Raw genomic sequence first — 20,618 nt, 5'->3', positions numbered from 1 at the left:
GCCATGGCCTATGGCTAGTGCAATAAAAGTTAAATCGGACTGGATTGGATTTAAAAGTTTTGATCAGTTATGCAACATAACCCTAAGGTCTTTTTCCTGGTCAGTCTCCACCAGCTCAGACCCCATAAGCAGATATGTGACTTTTTGCCCCATTGTGTCATTTTACACTTACACTGAGCTTCACTTGGCATTTTATTGCTCATTCACTCAGTTTGGAGTTACCCTTTTGGAAGTCTTTACAGCCCCCATTTTTTACAGTGCTGAGTTAAGCAAAGTTGGTCCCCACACCGCTTCCCTTGATCCCGTATCATTTATGAACAAATGAAGAAGCATCAGTTCCAATACAGGTCTAGGTGGTATTTCTTATGTCCTTCTAGTGGGAGAATAGTCCATTCATTCCTTCTCTCTGTACATTATACAGTACAAACACAAATCAAACACACTGCTTCCACAGAAAACAGCAGCACTACTATGTCCTCAAGGAACTATTTCTAAATATGAATAAACATTGACACACCCAAATGGTGATTATTAAAATTCATCATTCATTATAGGTGTGCTACACTATTTATGACACAAAGGCCAGTTTGCTAGGCTGTAGTACTAAGGCAAATAAATGTCAAGGAAGTTTATTGGGCAGAACTGCCCTTCATTCCTACGTGATTTTCTTACTGGCTGCCTAGAAACCTCCCCAGATATCATCGTCATTTGCATGCTGCCTTTCCATAGTTAAAAACCATGCTCGAGGCGGCTTACGTGACATGGCAATATTTACATAATTACCAAAATGCATTCATAAGAAACAGTATCAAAGCTCCCACAACGAAATTAAGCAATCCCCACACAAGTTATAACGAGATCTATAAAGAGTACAGTAGTAGTATAATATCACGAACAGCAAGATTGACATTAACAAAATAAAATCTTGACTCCAACAACCCCACCCGGCCTAAATCTCCCGCGCGCGCCGATTCCCACGCAGGCATTTCCAGCAGCTCTTCCTCCTCCGCCTCTTTTTGCGATGCCGGCAAAGAAGGAACGAGGAAGAAAAGGAGCAGTGGCGAAGAAGCGCGCCTTCTCAGAATGCCGCGGCTGCCCGAGGACTACATTTCCCAGAATGCCGCGGCCGCCCAGGCGAGATGCGCCCTGATTGGACGGCGTTGCAAAGGGACGTCGGAGAGAGAGGAGCGTTCGGCGGAGGCGCGTGCCATAAGACGGGCGTCGCGCGCGGAGCCTGGCTCGGGTCGCCGAACGCTGCGGGCGGACATGGCGAGCCGGGCGGGACTCGGGCGCGCGCTGGGCGCCTGCTGCCTCCTGGGCCTCTTCTGCGGCGCCGCGCTGCCCTTCTCGCTGCGGGGCGCGAACGAGAGACCCATCATCGGTGAGTCGCCGCGCTCTGCGCTTCTAACGGGGGATCCCCAGGATTCTCCAAAAGAGCCAGAGAGAGTCCTGCTGTTGCCAGGGAACGTGGAGGAGGGGGAGGAGAGGGGGGGAAGAGAAGAAATGCAAAAAGTCTCCCCTCCCTCCTTTAGCTCGGTGGGTCGGGCACCTTTAAATCGTAGAATTGTAGGGCCCACTAAAGCATGAGTGACAGATGACCACCCCAACTTCTGCTTTAAAAAAAAAAAGTAATAATGTTATGCTTGCACGGGATTACCCAAGGGGATTATTTGTGAGACCAGGTGGCTCTTTCGCACTTGATTCTTATCAGTTATCACCCCAGTTGTTTCAGATGAAGTCTTCCGTAAATCCCGGCTCTTAAATGCAGTGCTACTTTCCAAACAAACGACCTAGGCTTGAGTAGCAAGATCCGCAAGGTGCCGCTGGCGAGACGGTGCTACTGGTAGATTACAACAAGTGTTTTTCAACCACTGTTCCGCGGCACACTAGTGTGCCGCGAGATGTTGCCTGGTGTGCCGTGGGAAAAATTGAAAAATTCAAGAGAATTACTTTATATATAGTCAATATAGGCACAGAGTTAAATTTTTTAACATTTTCTAATGGTAGTGTGCCTCGTGATTTTTTTCATGAAACAAGTGTGCCTTTGCCCAAAAAAGGTTGAAAAACACTGGTTACAACAAGCAAGCAAACACGGCATCTTTCAGGTTTCTGGGGCAACTGTAGCTTCTGCAATACTTTTTTGATTTTTCCTGCCATTTCCAGAGTCTTCATTTCAAGGGATACAAGAATTCATGTGTATCCGTGGGTGACATCCTGTTCCTACACAGTTGTACAGTACCTTGGTTTGTAACCGCTTTGGATTACAACCCATTTGTAATTCAGACCCGGAAGTGCGTGTCCCTTTTTTAGGATTACAACCCATTTTTTAAAATCATTTTTGGTGGGGAGGCCCCATTGGCGAAAGCACGCCTTGGGTTACAACCTCTTTTGGTTTACAACCGGACCCCAGAACGGATTATGGTTGTAAACCAAGGTACCACTGTAGGTATGTTTACTTGGAAGTAAGCCACCCCAGTGAATTCATTAGCAGCAGCTGCCAGAGAAATTGCACAGGGTTATGGTCATAGTCTTAAAAATATTTCGATTGACGTAATAATGATTTCGGCCTATTGAGGCAAGCAGCAAAAGACAATACATTCACCCAGACATCACCTGTCATTGGGGGAAATGCACCTCTGTAGAAATCTTGAAACAACACTAAGAATGCCATTTCTGAAAGAGGCTCACTGTCTTTAATGAGACCTTTTGCCTGTCCTCCAGATGTTTTGGACTAAGCAAAGTCTGTGTGCTGAAAATTCTCCTTTTAGCGACTTTTATTTATTTTGATTTGTGTTGGATTGTTGGCAGAGGGTATGTAGCAGATCTCTGGAAGATTTGCAGTAAGGTGATTGGTAAGGATTTCTGACTCCTCAGTTGTTTTACAATAGCAACAGATTGACTTTTGCTGAAAAGTAGGAAGCTAATCGGGTGGAGTTCTGTGCAAAAGGACTGTGAACTCAGTTCAGTTTTGGTACTTAGAACAAATTCCTGGGCTTAGAATGTTACTGGAGGCACCCTGAACACTCATTCAAAGTCTTCTGTGCTTGACTTTAGGGGCAGATCTGCTCTGTGGTATATCTAGGGATTCTAGCAAAAAGCAACAAACTTAGTCTGCCCATCCCTGTTCTATACTCCCTGATGGAAACTATGTCAGTAACAGTAATTTTTGGAGTGTGTATGACTACCAGTACTCATAATTTATAAAGTTCTTCTTTCTAAGGTTTCTGTAAAACACACACACACACTCCTCCTCCTCCTCCTCATTTTGTTGTTGGATTCCAGAAGGAAGAAGTGCTTGTTCAACACCAAGTTGATGAGCTAGCAACCTGGAATGCCTCAACCATCCCCCCCCCCCAAATTGTGGCGCAATGGGTCTTGTGGCAGCATTGCATAGCTTACTTACTAGGCCTGGGTTATGAACTTTTGGAAAGCTGGTTCTAAATTCCTTTTAAAAAATATTTCTGATATAGAGTATGTGATAGGATGCTTGCTGGAGCTTGTCTGTTGTCTGGATCTAAGCATTCAGCTTTGTGTGTCAAATTGTGAAGCACTCAAGGGGTCAAAAGTGTATCGTATTTCAACAAGTCCGTTTAAAAAGGATAATGCAGGTACTTTGAAATATGGTATGAAAAATTTGCTTTCATGATGATATATCAGACCTTTGACTTTTAGGCTATTTCATATAGAAAGTATTTAAGTGTAGCATGAAATCCATTTGTAGACAGTCATGTCTGATGATCACAGATTTTCAGAGTGTACTTCCTCAAACACGTAGTGAGACATATATGCAATTTTCATGTGTGTAATTTATTTATTTCATATAATTTCTATACTGGTTGCTTGTAAACAACAACAACAACAACCCCCCCAAAGGAGTTTAGAAAAGGAATCTACTCCTGCTTTCACTTTGCTTTCACATAAATGCTTTCTGGGTGTAAAATGAGTTAAATGCAAAACAGTCTTAAATATAGTTGTGTTTAACACCATCTGAACAAGTGATTGCCCTGCAGCTACTGCTGCTACTGCTGGATTGTCATTGTGATGTTATATTGGACGCCATGTTCTTTCTTGGATTCAAATATAGATAATATTAAATTAATCATCATACCCCACCTACTGCTAGTTTATCAGTGGCATCTCAGTTTTTCCTGTGACCTCACTGATGCCTAACCTTTTTCCTTTGGATCTTCCTAGGAATATTAGCACAGGAAACTGACTTTAAGAGTTTCCAAAAATTTGGAAGTTCTTACATTGGGGCTTCATATGTGAAGTTTATTGAATCTGCTGGAGCCCGGGTAGTACCAATCAGGTAAGCTTGTGTGAGTAATGTGCTCACATCCTGCAGTGCAAAGTAGAAATTTTCTCAGGACGATACTTGCCAGTCTTTAGGGTAGAAGCAGATTAGCACTCTTCAGTATGGGTGTATTTGTGAAGCGATTGCACTGCAGCGGTGCAAGGGTTAGACTAGGACTGGGAAGACCCAGGTTCAAAATTCTGCTTAGCCATGAAGTTCACCGGGTGACCAGTCACAACCGGTCAGCTTAACCAGCTTTGCAAAGTTATTGTGAAGATTAGGGGAAATGTGTATGCTGCCTTGAGGTGCTTAGAGGACATAGATGTGACTGATTAATGACACATTCCAGGAAGTCTGCACTACTGTCTGACTTAACATGAATTTAGCAAAAAAAAAAAAAAAAAAAAAAAAAAAAGAATTTAAATTGTAGCACAGGAAATTGGCATTAACCTTTTAGTTACTGTACTAAAAAAACTGTTCTAAACTGATGCAGGGAAGCTATACACTTCTAATGCAACTTTTCATCTCATTTTAATTCCTCCAGACTGAATCGTTCAGATGAAGAATATGATAAGATTTTCAATTCTGTCAATGGGTAAGCGTCCTAATGATCATCTGTTTTGTTGCTACTGGTGTAGAGCAGTGGAAGGAATATTAGGCAAATGAGACAATATCAGAGACTCAGGTTCCAATTTTTATCAGGCCTTGAATCTCATTAGGTGTCTGTTGCCCAGCAGTTTACCTACCTTGAAAGGCTGTTGGGAAGATGATAAGGTTTGTAAATACATATATCTGAAGAAGTGTACATGCACACAAAAGCTCATACCAATAACAAACTTAGTTGGTCTTTAAGGTGCTACTGGAAGGAAGGTTTTTAAGTACATTGCAATAAGCAAAGTGTTACAGAAGTTAATAGATAACGAAAAAGATGTCACAATAATAGTGTACTGATAATAGTGTCTGTAATGGTGGCCTTTTGTGCTCTGCTTGATGATAATTCTGTGTATTCTATAACCTGAGCATGCAGTTCCTAGCATTTCCTAGCAGAAATGTGGGGCTGTCAGTACCAGAGTAAGAGACCAGCTGAAATGAAAACAAACAGAACAAATCTTTATTGTGGCAGACACAACATATACATTTAACATTGGTTTCTTGTCAAAAGGCATATTAAACAGAATCCTAGGAAATATTTCCTCTAATGAAAGTGCATATTTGCATACATATTCCACACAAATTTATTTGAGCTGATTTGGCTTTCACAGCTGCTAGCCACTTGATTTTTATTTTTTATTTACACAATTTCCAACCCACCTTTCATCATCAGTCATCTCATGACAAGTAACAACCATTTGAAAAACAAATGTGGTTATGGAAAAATGCTCATGCCATAATGGAATTAGCATCGCTGTGGTGTAAACCACTGAGCCTTGGGCTTGCCGATTGGAAGGTTGGCGGTTCGAATCCCCGCGACAGGGTGATCTCCCATTCAGTCCCAGCCCCTGCCAACCTAGCAGTTTGAAAGCACATCAAAGTGCAAGTAGATAAATAGGTACCGCTCCGGCGGGAAGGTAAACGGCGTTTCTGTGTGCTGCTCTGGTTTCTCCAGAAGTGGCTTAGTCATGCTGGCCACATGACCCGGAAAAACTGTCTGCAGACAAATGTCGGCTCCTTTGGCCAGTAAAGCGAGATGAGTGCCGCAACTCCAGAGTCGTTCGCGATTGGACTTAACTGCTAGGGTTCCTTTACCTTTACCACTTGGAAATTGAGGTTTCTATTTCCGACTACTATCTTCCTGCTCCTCCCACCATGTTCCATGATGACTGTCTGAACAACCCTTCCTTATAGTACTTGAGTATGTAACTTTTTCTTTAAAGATTGTATTGCAGATCCTTCCGTGATTACAATCCAGGTTTTGCCATGTTAACCTTTGTGTAACCAATCAGCAGTTCATTGCTGCTGATGAAAGTGTTGTCATTTTGTTTGCTTAGGATTCTCTATCCCGGAGGTGGTGTTAGCCTCGAGACTTCTGAATTTGCCAGAGTTGCAAAGATATTCTACAATAAAGCACTAGAGGTAAATATTGGAGCATGCCATTGTTTCTGCATTGGGGCATTGGCAGTGTTGGGGAATGACAATTGTTGGTGCCTTTTATTTCCACACCTTTCTAGCTGGCATGTGGACAGTCATACAGCTCAGCCTTATCTTTATGTGCATGATTTTGGGACTAGGCTGTAAGATGTAAATAGAATCATAAAGTTGGAAGGGACCTCAAGGGTCATCTAGTCCAACCCCCTGCAATGCAGGAATCTTTTGCCCAATGTGGGCTTGAACCCACAACCTTGAGATTAAGAGCTTCATGCTGTACCAACTGAGCTGCCCCAGTTTCTCCGATATATAAAGTAGATCTATCCTGGTGATATATATAGGGAGTCCCCCAACCTCTTTGAGGCTTGGGGGCACATTAGGAAATCAAAGGAACTATCCTGCTATCTTCCTAGGTAGTTAAATAATGGGGAATATAAATGTCTAGGATCTGTAGCTATTGATTTCTGTTGTTTCCAGGCTAATGATAGAGGAGACTATTTTCCTGTATGGGGGACATGCCTGGGACACCAGCTGCTTAGCGTCCTCACTTGCGGGGAAGACCTGCTCACCTGGACTAATACAGAGGGCTTTGCATTGCCACTGAACTTTACTCCAGGTAAAAACTTAGAGTTTCAGTTCACAGAAGACTTACGACTGTGGGGGTCGGTAATAATAAATTCTGCGAGTCAAAGTGAAATAATGACTTTGAGAATGCATTGAGCTCTGAGGTTCTGGAGATGTTTAGTCTTCTATCTCATAAGTTTGAGAGGCCTGATACTGTGCTGCGCTGGAGATCAGTAGTAGAATACAGGGGCTGGTGCAAGAGTCCTTTCTTTGGTATTGTATTCTGGCTCCATGAACTCTGCTGGAACAGACTGTTGCTGTTGGTTCAGCTGTGCTGTATAATGAGTTTTAGAGGACTGTAAGAAAAGGGACACGGGTGGTGCTGTGGGTTAAACCACAGAGCCTAGGGCTTGCTGATCAGAAGGTCGGCGGTTCAAATCCCCGCAACAGGATAAGCTCCCATTGCTCGGTTCCTGCTCCTGCCAACCTAGCAGTTTGGAAGCACGTCAAAGTGCAAGTAGATAAATAGGTACCGCTCCGGTGGGAAGGTCCAACGGCGTTTCCGTGCGCTGCTCTGGTTTGCCAGAAGCGGCTTTGTCATGCTAGCCACATGACCCGGAAGCTGTATGCCAGCTCCCACGGTCTATAGAGCAAGATGAACACCGCAACCCCAGAGTCGTTCGCGACTGGACCTCATGGTCAGGGGTCCCTTTACCTTTACCTTTAAGAAAAGGATAGGAAAAGGGTCGGGAACCTGTGGCCTTCTGGATGTTGCTAAACTACAGCTCCCATAATATCTGGCTGTTAGACACGCTGTCTGGGACTGGTGGGAGTTTGACAACACTTGAAAGGCCACAAGTTCTCCACTGCTGGGATGGAGCCACTGATGGCCCCAACATCAGAGTAATGGCTCTGTCTCCTTAGAGTTAATGATGACACTTGCTAGCAGCAGTCAAAATTTAGGGTTTCATAATGTGTGGGATGCTGTTACCAGTACTTCTTGAGCCTCTGTTTGAAAATTACAGTGAACTGGGAGGGGGGACTCTTTATCTGGAATGCTACAGATCACACCTCTATCTGGTTATAAGTAAAATGTCCAAATATTAGGAAAAAATGATTTAAACACTGCAGTCTTTTTCATATTTAATTTTCACATGGCAGCACCACTTTTGTTAGCACTGACCTATGATGTTACATAGTGGGTGGATTGTCTTCCTTCAAAGCAGGAAGTCAATCATTATGCAAAGCAGGACATTAGCAGTCAGTGAGGGTTTTTCCAGAACACTTTTGGTATGGTTAAACCCATAGTTGCTACATGTTGAACACAAAAGGAACGCCCTTAAACTCTTGCATTTTAAGGAAGGAATATTGCTTTTTTTCTAACCTTCAGATTGCAACTTTTTTTTTTTGTTGAAAAGTGGTGCTTCTATTAGAGTTCTGAGCTTTGCAAAGCACAAGAGGAATGTGAGGGCGCAAGTGTCATGGACAGTGCCTGTAATGATTAGAGGAATGATTATGAACTTCTGAAAAGCCTTGTTTTTAATTGCCTTAAAAAAACATTTAGATGCTGAGCATTCCCCAACATTTTTCAGCCTGTGTTTAGTCTGAGTGGTTGTTCACCTCTGTCCTGGAGCCCAGTAGGATATCCCTTCCTGCCCCTGCTACCAAAATAAACACAGCTCTTTCCTTGCAGCAGTGCAGCATGGTTAACCTACCTCCATTAATTGCAAATGGGATACAGTATGGCTGATGCCCTGATGACTATATGCTGTGCCACCTCCAGGTTTGGAGGTAGCATGCCTCAGAATTCCTTTTCCTGGGGAACAATAGCAGGAGAGCTGTTACCCTCAATGCCCTGCTTGTGGGATATCCAGAGGCATCTGATTGGCCAATGCAGGAAAACAAAGCTGGGCTGATGTTCTTATATAAGAGTCTGTGTCATTGAAAGGTCCTAAACCAAATCCTGGTGTGGTTCTTCTTCCAGCAATTAATGGGTGGTTTGTCATCTTGGTGAGTTAATCCTGAATCTATGTGTCATAATACATTCCACTAAAGTGAATATGACTCAGAGGACACTTCTGAATACAGTGGTGCCTCGCAAGACGAAATTAATTCGTTCCGCAAGACTCTTCGTCTTGCGGAAATTTCGTCTTGCGAGGCACCTTTTCCCATAGGAACGCATTAAAATTTAATTAATGCGTTCCTATGGGAAAAAAAGTCCGGGGGCCCCTCCCGACCGGCACCGGAGCCAAGCCAAGCCGCGTTTTAAGACTGCAGTGAGCGAACAGCAGCGCTGCTGTTCGCTCGCTTCAGTCTTAAAACGCAGCTCCGCGGCTCCGGGAGGGAGGGAGGGGGCCGTGGGATGATGCCCGACATCGGGCATGATGCCACGGCCCCCTCCCGACCGGCACCGGAGCTCCGCGGTGCTGTGTTTTAAGACTGCAGCAATCGCTGCAGTCTTAAAACGCAGCTCCGCGGCTCCGGGAGGGAGGGAGGGGGCCGTGGCATCATGCCCGACATCGGGCATGATGCCACGGCCCCCTCCCGACCGGCACCGGAGCTCCGCGGTGCTGTGTTTTAAGACTGCAGCGATCGCTGCAGTCTTAAAACGCAGCTCCGCGGCTCCGGGAGGGAGGGAGGGGGCCGTGGGATGATGCCACGGCCCCCTCCCGACCGGCACCGGAGCTCCGCGGTGCTGTGTTTTAAGACTGCAGCGATCGCTGCAGTCTTAAAACGCAGCTCCGCGGCTCCGGGAGGGAGGGAGGGGGCCGTGGCATCATGCCCGACATCGGGCATGATGCCACGGCCCCCTCCCGACCGGCACCGGAGCTCCGCGGTGCTGTGTTTTAAGACTGCAGCGATCGCTGCAGTCTTAAAACGCAGCTCCGCGGCTCCGGGAGGGAGGGAGGGGGCCGTGGGATGATGCCCGACATCGGGCATGATGCCACGGCCCCCTCCCGACCGGCACCGGAGCTCCGCGGTGCTGTGTTTTAAGACTGCAGCGATTGCTGCAGTCTTAAAACGCAGCTCCGCGGCTCCGGGAGGGAGGGAGGGGGCCGTGGCATCATGCCCGACATCGGGCATGATGCCACGGCCCCCTCCCGACCGGCACCGGAGCTCCGCGGTGCTGTGTTTTAAGACTGCAGCGATCGCTGCAGTCTTAAAACGCAGCTCCGCGGCTCCGGGAGGGAGGGAGGGGGCCGTGGGATGATGCCCGACATCGGGCATGATGCCACGGCCCCCTCCCGACCGGCACCGGAGCTCCGCGGTGCTGTGTTTTAAGACTGCAGCGATCGCTGCAGTCTTAAAACGCAGCTCCGCGGCTCCGGGAGGGAGGGAGAGGGCCGTGGGATGATGCTCGACATTGGGCACGATCCCACGGCCCCCTCCCGACCGGCACCGGAGCTCCGCGCCGCCGAGTTTTAAGACTGCAACGATCGTTGCAGTCTTAAAACGCAGCGGCGGGGCTCCGGGAAGGAGGGAGAGGGCCGTGGGATGATGCCCGACATTGGGCACGATCCCACGGTCCCCTCCCGACCGGCAGCGGAGCTTACCTTTTCGCTGCGGTCGGGAGGGATGTTGTCCGCGTCTGCCATTTTGGATCGACTGCGCATGCACAGTCGATCCAAAATGGCGGACGCGGACATCACCCCTCCCGACCAGAGCGAAAAGGTAAGCCAGCTTACAGTGGTACCTCGCCAGACGAATTCGTCTTGCGAAAAACAGGCATAGACGAATTCGTCTTGCGAGTCAACTAAAAACTCGCAAAACCCTTTCGTTTTGCGAGTTTTTCGTCTAGCGAGGCATTCTTTTTGCGGGGTACCACTGTACAGTATTTAGCAGATTGAGTAGCATTTGCTTTGTATTAAACCAAAAACAAGGGATGCTTTCCCTGAACCATTGGCACATAGGAGGGCTCATGGGAATGGTTGGGTGCAGGTGTACCAAAGGATGATACAAAAAATGCTGGAGTGATTGGTTTTAGTGCTTTATTAGAGAAGGTGCAGACTTAAAGCAAATCAGTCTGCCAGTTCTCCTTGCCTTTGCAGATGTAGGACGGACTCTGTAGCAAGGAGATGACTTGTCTGTGCCCAAGCAAACATTCCTAATTTATAAACAAAGCAGCATACGTCCCTTTTCCTACAAGTTCCACTGCTTCACCTGCCCAGGTTAGGGCAAAGGCGGCAGATGCCCAAACCTTACAGACAGCTCCCCTTTCTGCGCTCAGAGCCCAGCACCCCAAGCCCACAGATGAGGATAACGTCTAGCTTATATCAAAGCAAGTGAATATAAACATACAGTCAAACCTCCCTTGTTGAACGTAATCTGTTCCGGAAGCACGTTCGGCTTCTGAAATGTTCGACAACCGAGGCTCAGCTTCCGTTTGGTTGCAGGAGCTTCCTGAACTCAACCAGAAGCTGCGTCAGATGTTCGGCTTCTGAAATTGTTTAAAAACCAGAGCATTTACTTCCGGGGTTTCGGCGTTCGGGAGCTGTAACATTCCAAAACAGAGGCGGGATCTGAGGTTTGACCGCATGAGCTTGTTGCCACAATGACAACCAATTAATTGTGTTATCTTGACCACCAAGATGGAGTTAGCAAAGTTTCTGGCAGGGCCGTCTTAAGCTTATCTGGCGCCGTGGTGCAAGGATCCCTCCGGCGCCCCCCACCCCCAGGCGTGGCGGCACGGCATGACGGAGGCAGACGAGGGCAAAGTACAGGGAAGTTAAGAAATGGCATGAGCCACAATGTATTGAGATTCATGTATCTTTGGGCATTAGCCCAAAGGACACCTCCATCTGCACACCCCCATACAGCATAACCCAACAAAGCCCACCCAGCAATCGAGGTTTTCTTAAGGTAGCCTTGGCTTTGGAGCTATTGGCAAAAGTACACCGTGTTCCTTGGGTCTGCACAGCCAGGTGCAACCTAGTGCCAACCGTCTGCCCCCCCCCAATCCTACTCACATTGTTGCGTGCATATAAAGGTACAACAGTGGTGTCAGAAGCCAATGCACTGGTAAAGAAACCGGCAGAAAAAGTAAGAAAAAAAGGAAAGCGGTATTACTGGCAGTTTTCCAGTGGAAGCGGATCACATGGTTTCGATCTCGGGTCCATGGGGGGGGGGGGGTCAGCAGTCTGAGGTGAAATAGGTAGCTGGGACTGGGAGAGCTCGCATCTGGGGGTTGCTGAGGTTGGAGACCACAGTTCTGCAGAAGTGATCACAGGCATGACTCTCTTTTGCTGCTGGGGGGGGGGGGTGTACAAGAGCAGAGGGGGCCCATCCAGGGGCAGGAAGCCCAACTTTGGGGATTCTCAACATGGCTGAGCCTTCTCCAAAGGGCCACAAAGGAACAAGCAGAGCTTCAAAAACAAGTGATGGTGGCAATAACTGTTCTTATTTTGAGAGATCCTGAGAGGTAGCTTGGAAAATGTACACTTAGCCATTTTTTAAAAAACTGCCAATGGCTTGCTTCCCAGGGGTCAAGCCCCAATGCAACATAAAACACACACACACACACACACAAATCCATCCTTCAAAGAAAAAGAAACCTGGAAGAAACGGCTTGCAATATTGACTTTTGGTATTGGAGGAATGGCTCATGCAGACCCAGATTTCTCTCTTTTCATCAAAGTCTGTTTCCAGAACCTTTCTTTGCTAGGGGAGCGAGCCACAGGGCGGCCAAGCAGGCTCCCCCCCCCCACACTTCCTCCTCCTCCAAACCGATGAATGACCCCAGCTCTCGGCTTCAAAAATAAATAAATAAATAAATAAATAAATAAATAAATAAATAAATAAATGATGCACGCTTAGCGCGGAGAATAATAATAAAAAAGACACACCAACTTTGCACTAGCCCTCTTTCCAAAAACATAAAAGTAAAGTGTTATAAGAATTTATGGGAATATTACCCGTTAAAGGGGTCTGATTCCGGGTGGAATCCTGAACCTCAGCAGGATGTTGTTTGTGAACCCCTGCTGCCGTGGGAATAAAAGCCGCCTGACAGGATTTTATGCTGGGGCTGAGCAAGAGCCCCGCTCGCCGGCGGAGGACTCCCTGCGCCCCCAGTGGCAGCTTCGGGCACTGCAGGGCTCTTTCCGAGCTCTGTTCAGCTCGGCTCTTCCCTGGAGTCCCGGTCTACTCGGCTGATCCCTGGAGTCCCGGTCTACTCCAACTCAGCCCGGACTCCCGACCAGGCGCCCTCCGGAGCTTGGCGCCCTGGTGCAATGCGCCACTTGCGCCACAGGGTAGAGACGGGTCTGGTTTCTGGAACAATTCACCTTTGGTTCAACACAATGCTTACAGAGTTTTTTCATGAAGTTTGTTTTATGATTTACACTTTGATAAAGGGTTCTATGTAGTGGGGAGGAAGAGATGAAAATAATGTCAAAATATTTCACATCTGGCAACCAATGTACCACTTTGGTTCCAGATAGTACATGGGTAGACAAGTATAAAAAGCCCATAACACAAATTTTCTTGGCCCTCTAGCAGCTATGGTGGCTCATTTAAGAAAAGCAATGTATTTTGCATTAACTCTGGACGTTTACTCGATACTGACCAAACTAAGCCTCCTAGAGCAAAATATGTCGTGGACATTTTTCTCAGTATTGATCCAGAGTAGATTCCAGTTTATAGTCAGCAGAGTAAAAACTTAAACATGTTGCAGGATTCCTAAAAAATAGAGCAGCGGCAATTAATATTTCATCCAGCAGAGCTTTACTGCTACTGAAGGCAAATGAGCATAATGGTCACAAATCCAATACATTCAGGATTGGCACTGTCCATAAGAAATCCAGTTGCAGCAGACTTAACTTAAACTTACAATAACTCACAGTAAGTCTAAACCTTAACATTATATGCAGAACACCACACCAGAAGGAAAAGAGAAAGAAAGAGAAAAGGAAACCCATGCTTCCTTCTGGCCTATTTTTATAGTCAGCATGACCTTGACAGAAGAGATAACAGAACCAGTTTAAGCCAGCTGTACTCGGCATCTCTGAAGGAACATCATGAACCTTCTGCTTGTTTTTTTCACACAGAGAAGTTTCCAGGACCCTCTTGAATTAAGTAGAATAGGAAAGATCTCTACAAATCAGATCAATACTTTCTGCACTAAGAAATGCAGACTGACAAAATAAACACCAGTATCATAGAACCATGGAATTGTAGAGTTGGAAGGTACCCCCAAAGGACATCTAGACCAACCACCAATGTGGTATCTGCTGTTGACTGGTGTGTGTGTGTGTGTGTGTGTGTGTGTGTGTGTCATTTGATATCAGTTCAGCTTTTCTAAGTGCTACCTGAGCTTTTGCAGATCAGGCATGCTTTAAACAAGTGGGCACACTGTTGGAGATTCATTCCCCATGTGCAGTCATGGGATTGTTATAATAATAATAATATAATAATTTATTATTTATACCCCGCCCATCTGGGTATAACACATGACGGTGTGTGTTTTGATTCCACAGGAATGGGATGTGATGTTTACAGGATGTTTGTCTTACTGCGTTCCCTGAAGTGGGACTGTTATCCTTTGTTCTTTCTCTTTGCTGTCTGGTGCTAGAGAGAGAGGGAGCCATGTTTCAGAGCTCCACGTGTATGTTTATATGTAAATAAAGTAGATTAGCCTACATGCTGAGTTGCTGAGGTCTGTTACGCAACTGTGCACACTCTGTGAGTGAGTAAGTAAGTGTGCTGATGTTTCTTGGCATCAGTCGCTATGATGTTCGGGCTCAGGAATGCTTATGAAGCTCCAGAACGATCTACCAGGAGGGAGAGAACATGCCAGTCGGACATGTGTCTCTGCCAAGGTCCTACTTGTGAGTAGGACGAATCCTGACACGCTGCAGGTAGTAATGTTAACTCTTCTTGCCTTTTTTTTTGTATAAGATGCGAAAAACAGTGGAATATTCCAGGATTTTCCTGCTGATTTGTTGCAAGTGATGGCTTCTGAACCCTTGACATCAAACTTCCACTTCTGGAGCCTTTCTGTGCAGGTACTTTTAAAGTTTCCATGTAAAACATTAATTTAAAATATACCAAACTGCCTTCTACAGCTATGACCTCACAAAGCAGCATGCAAAGGTGTGAGAGATAAGGTGTAAATCAGGCATCCCCAAAACTTTGGCCCTCCAGATGTTTTGGACTACAATTCCCATCATCCCTGACCACTGGTTCTGCTAGCTAGGGATCATGGGAGTTGTAGGCCAAAACATCTGGAGGGCCGCAGTTTGGTTTGTGCCTGGTCTAATCCTCCTTTAAAACAATCCAGATTGTTGAACATAGTTACATATTGTGGAAATGAATTCCTTATTTTAACTATGTGCTATTAAACCCAAATTAAAGAATGAGAGCCATACTGGATCAGGCGCAAGACACATTTTTGTCTAATGGCCTGTTCTCACAGTGATCAACCAGATGCCTGTGGGAAGTCCACAAGCAGCACATCAGCATGACACCAATTGCCCACCTATGATTACCAGCAAATGGTATTTCAGACACTTGCTATCTCAAACCTTATCCTCCATGAGTTTGTCTAATCCAGGCACCCCCAACCTTTGGCCCTCCAGATGTTTTGGACTACAATTCCCATCATCCCTGACCACTGGTCCTGTTAGCTAGGGATCATGGGAGTTGTAGGCCAAAACATCTGGAGGGCCGCAGTTTGGGGATGCCTGGTGTAAATAGTAACAGCAGGACAGGTGGACATGTTAATAGGAGAGGGATCAGTAGAAGGGTAAAAGTGCCCCATCTAAAAGAATATTTTGTTATACAGTATAAATAAAAAACCTTTCTGTTACAGAATTTTACAAATAATGAGAAGTTGCGCAACTTCTATAAGATCTTAACAACTAATGTTCATAACGACGTGGACTTTATATCTACCATGGAAGGTAACGTAAATCAGAAGTGCAGAAGTCTTTTCTGCTGAGGGTAGTATTCCCAGGGGGCTGCATGCTGATGGTGGGCAGGGCTGGTGCTGGCAGTGAGTGGAGCTACCCCTCTCCTCCCTCCTAGCCCAGTGGGTTGCTGGGGTGTGTCTATGTGTGTGACACGTTACTCTTGCCAGAGATCTGAACCAGCAGCTTACAGAGGACTTTCCTTCTCCTCCTCCTTTCATTGCTCCATCATTTCTACCCGTTCACCCCTCTTCTCTCCCTCTGGGCCTGAATATTGCCTCTGCCACACCGAACTCACTGGGTGGCTAGCCATCCTGTCTCAGTGCCCCCACCTGCAAAATGGAGGTAATAGCCCTGACCTACATTGGAGTTTGTAAGGTTGTTGGTCGGCATCCATCTTTCTTGGGAAGCATGCAAGGACAGTGTCCGTGAAGTGTTTTGGACACATCCCAAGCTCTATATAAATGCTTGTTATTATTATGTATGAAATTCCTTTGTTGGAAAATCTTGGTTAGAACTATAAATCCTGCATCCAAACTTTTAAGAGAAACTTGTTGTCTTATGTGCGTGAGTTGATGGAAACCAATTGGTTATTTTCTAGCTCACAGATACCCTGTGTATGGCGTCCAGTGGCATCCAGAAAAAAACCCATATGAATGGAAGAACACAACAGGCATTCCACATTCCCAGGCAGCTGTAAAAGTCACATACTACATAGCTGACTTCTTAGTCAGTGAAGGTATTAAAAGTTTGTAGATGGCAGTTGTGAAATTTCACCTGAAAGGAGAAACGTTTGTATGTTGAGTGGCAACTTTTTCTTACAACTAAACTCTGAAAATATAAATTGGAATAGTTCGTGGCAGTGCAACCACATATTCTGATTAAAGAAAAATTAGACAAAACAGTGCCAACTTTTATCCACACAATGCGGAGGACAATATTAGAGTCGTATCCCATGAAGTCCTGTTCTCCACTTGCTTGCGGGACTTCCCCCTCCCTCTCCCTGGTCAGGGGAACCCCAGATCAGCTTAGGCAGAGTGAGGAGGGTTGAGAGAGTGAGCAGGTCAGTTCTGTTGCACAGACTGGTGTCCTTGGGCCAACAGAACTTCACTGAATGCAGTCCTTAATGTTTTGATCTTCAGAAACACCTCGTCAAAGGAACTGTAGAATTTTTGAGATTAGTAGTAAAGTAAGGCAGGCATCTTCTAGGGTTGCCTTGCTCTTGACATGCTGGTTTTAGAACAACATCTCCAGAAAAGCTTGCTTGGTGGCATCCTTACTATCTTACCCAGGCCTTTTTAAACAACTTGAGTGTTTACAATGCCTCTTAGCCTTTACGATTTGTGTTTTACTGTATATAGGTCAGAAAAAGAACAAAAAATTAATGCCGCTTTCATTGTTTTGAATTATGTTTTACTCTTCCAACTTTGTGAGCTACCCACAGAACTTAAGTTATAGGGTAGCCGTTAAAGTTAATAAATACCGAAAAATTGGTCTGAGTGGCTGGTTATTGGAAGCTGCAGTACTCAAACTGCTTGTGCCATCCCAATATCGTTGGTGTCAAGAGGACTACACTAGCATAGGCTTGCCAGAGATCCAGGATTTCCGGACATATCCTGGATTCATCCATTGAAAAGAGTGTCGGTGGAATTTCTGAAAATTGGTAAAAATGTCTGGGGAAAATCTGGACATATGGCAGCCCTACCTTAGAGTAGTCCTCTTGATACCAATGATATTGGGATATTATTATTTTTTTTGCAAAGCTCAACTATTGTCTTGTGGCAGCCTAACATCTTGCTCTAGACTAATTTCTTAAGGTTGATTTCAGCAGAACATAATCCTATATGCACTTGTGTAGCAGAACTTTTTTTTAAGTAAAAAAAAAAAAGGTAAATGACCCCTGACAATTAAGTCCAGTTGCAAATGACTCTGGGGTTGCGGCGCTCATCTCGCTTTACTGGCCGAGGGAGCCAGCGTTTTTCCGGGTCATTTGGCCAGCATGACTAAGCCACTTCTGGAGAACCAGAGCAGTGCATGGAAACGCCGTTTACCTTCCTGCCAGAGCGGTACCTATTTATATACTTGCACTTTTTGATGTGCTTTCAAACTGCTAGGTGGGTAGGAGCTGGGTCCAAACATCGGGAGCTCACCCCATCACGGGGATTTGAACCGCCGACCTTCCGATTGGCAAGCCCTAGGCTCAGTGGTTTACACTACAGTGCCACCTGCGTCCCTTTAAGAAAAGTATTAGCGCTTAAAAGTGGGAGGGGGGATTTTTTTTTTGTCTTCTAGGAGAGGAAGCTGTGTGTGTGGCTGGCACTTCCCGGAAGTGCCTCTGAGGCAACCATTAATTCCCTGTGTGACCCGAGTCTTGCATTTAGTCTAGGATTGTTAAGTGCATTTGACAAAGTTTGTTCTTTTACAATTGATAACATGGACGTAATCTGTATTTCTCCAATGTTTTGCAGCCCGGAAGAGCAACCATCGTTTTCCCAACAAAAGTGAGGAGACCAACGCACTGATCTATAATTTTAACCCCGTTTTCACGGGGCCGTTTTCCTCCTTTGATCAAGTTTATTTCTTTGATTAAATTTCCAGCCAGAAATAGGGGTGAGGCGGTCGTAGAAATGATGTAGCTGAGGCATCTTTCGGGATTAAACTAACATAGTGAATTATGAAGAGCCAGGGTGACAAGACTGCTTACAGCTCCTCCTGAATTAATTTTTTCAGTCCTCTGTCGAATTGCACTTTTTTTTGTTCTGCTGTGTTACAATCAGCCGACAAGAACCCCTTTGAAAACCTCATTGAAGTCCATGTGTCTCAAATTAGTAATTCAGTGCGAGGACAACAGTTTCAACCCCTTCACAAGTTTTGTGCAACTTACAAGGACTCTATCCCACCTTTCAGACACCATGAAACTCAAGGCCCTCTTCCTCACCATGTACAGCATTGCTGCGTGGTAAATGCTCTAAGCTTGTTTGCAGACGGGTCTTGTAACTGCTAGCACTTTTTAATCCACAGACGGAGAAATGCTAAGTCCTCTTTTTGTACTCCAGTGTGAATTTTAAAACCTTATTTGAAAATATTGAAGATGCCAGTCTTCATGTGACTTGAAGCAAATGAATGTTCATCTGTGATCAGAGAATCTATTTCTGTTCATATTAAACTGTTATTATTACTGGTTTGATATCAACATGTGCAGGTAATCAACCTTTTGATAAAGGACAGGATTCCCCTTGAAAGTACATAAAGGATTCCTGTTTGTCTTTCCTTTTCTCCCAGCTCCCCAAATTCAGCATAGACTAATCTCCTGTGGTGTCTTCCTTTACTTTCTCTTTTTGCTTTAAACCTTGCTGCTTTTCCAGGTCTGGATCAGATACACTCATCCATGCCACTGATCAAGATACCTCCAGTGTGGTGTAGTGGTTAAGAGCAGTAGACTTGTAATCTGGTGAACTGGGTTCGCGGCCCCGCTCCTCCACATGCAGCTGCTGGGTCACACTTCTTTGAAGTCTCTCAGCCCCACTCACCTCACAGAGTGTTTGTTGTGGGGGAGGAAGGGAAAGGAGAATGTGAGCCGCTTTGAGACTCTTTCGGGTAGTGATAAAGCAGGATATCAAATCCAAACTCCTCCTCTTCCTCCACTTCTTCTGCTTCCTTCTCTCCTGTTTCCCTTCTTAAGGTCTACTTGAGGAAACAGTCAGAATGTTCCCTGAAATTTATATAAAATAAAAGTTTTATTTTTTGCTCTTCAGAGAACTTGAGCCTTGGGGTTCCCACTGAACAGGTCCCTGCCACATTCATTTAAAGGATTTTTATACAGCCTTTGATGTAGCATTCCAAGCCAGTGTATGACAAAAAAGTAAGAACTTAATACATTAAAACAGCAATAAAAAAAACCTACAGGACAATAAAAATACAGCTGCTATTCAGAGCAAATTGAAACCAGAACCTCATCCTCTGGGATTAAACTCCAGTAAAAGTTTAAATTTAAAATACCTCACAGTTCCTCTGCCCACTGGGCCATAGCTTCACCATTACTGTAGAGGCCCTTTACACCAGGCCTTGTTGGTATTATTATGCTTTCCCTTCTATGCTCCATTTCTACCCAACTGCTTCCTTATAGATTGGGTTCTGTGCTGCCTCTCCAACCTGAATGTGATGGGATCTGTGTCAGTTCTGCGTAGTCTAGGCACTGGTGCTAAGTACAACTGCCTAAGTTAATGTAATCCTGCATATGTCTACTCAAAAGTTAGCACTGTTGAGTTCACGGAGGCCTACTTTCAGCTAATGGAGAACAGCCTTTTAATACAATGAGACTAGCTATATTAATACTTGGATAAAAGGTGGCACCTGCCCCATCAGATTTTTTTTACAAACATTGTTATCATTACAAAAACCTGCAGGCGGTTGGTGCCAGTTTTGAAGTCACACAGGGAATACCTCAACTAAGATGGTGACGTGTCACATTGAGACCTGAGCGTTTTCTGCAGAGCAGTTGGGTTTGTTCACATAGAAATGCATGCAGATTTGACTGAGTGACAGGTGTCTCTTGCTTGGATGGCAGCTCAGATGCTATTAGCTGTAATTTGTGCATTTCAATCAACTGTATATGTATATTAAGCATTGTGGTTAAACATTCCAAGGTGAAGTTTTTTGAACAGTAATATCACAGATAGGATTTTCATACACCAGAAGCAATTTGCCAGTTTGGAAGCCTGAATTCTTGCCTGAAACACACATGGACTTTCTGCTCCCTGCATCGTCTTGAG

General features: G+C 45.3%; 1 protein-coding gene across 1 annotated transcript; it reads left to right on the top strand.

Annotated features, from left to right (window-relative positions):
• Positions 1 to 1,206: 1,206 nt before the first annotated feature.
• Positions 1,207 to 19,069, top strand: GGH (gamma-glutamyl hydrolase). The gene is made up of 9 exons (XM_033155299.1): positions 1,207 to 1,381; positions 4,195 to 4,309; positions 4,839 to 4,889; positions 6,283 to 6,367; positions 6,857 to 6,995; positions 14,837 to 14,943; positions 15,750 to 15,840; positions 16,448 to 16,585; positions 18,315 to 19,069. Exons 1-9 carry the CDS (start codon positions 1,267 to 1,269, stop codon positions 18,434 to 18,436), a joined length of 963 nt encoding a protein of 320 aa, XP_033011190.1. The 5' UTR covers positions 1,207 to 1,266; the 3' UTR covers positions 18,437 to 19,069.
• Positions 19,070 to 20,618: the final 1,549 nt, after the last annotated feature.

Source organism: Lacerta agilis, chromosome 7, assembly GCF_009819535.1.
Source record: "Lacerta agilis isolate rLacAgi1 chromosome 7, rLacAgi1.pri, whole genome shotgun sequence".
In the NCBI taxonomy this organism is placed as follows: Eukaryota; Metazoa; Chordata; class Lepidosauria; order Squamata; family Lacertidae; genus Lacerta; species Lacerta agilis.
Note: the sequence above shows the minus strand (reverse complement) of the source record. Positions and strands in the feature narration are given on the sequence as shown.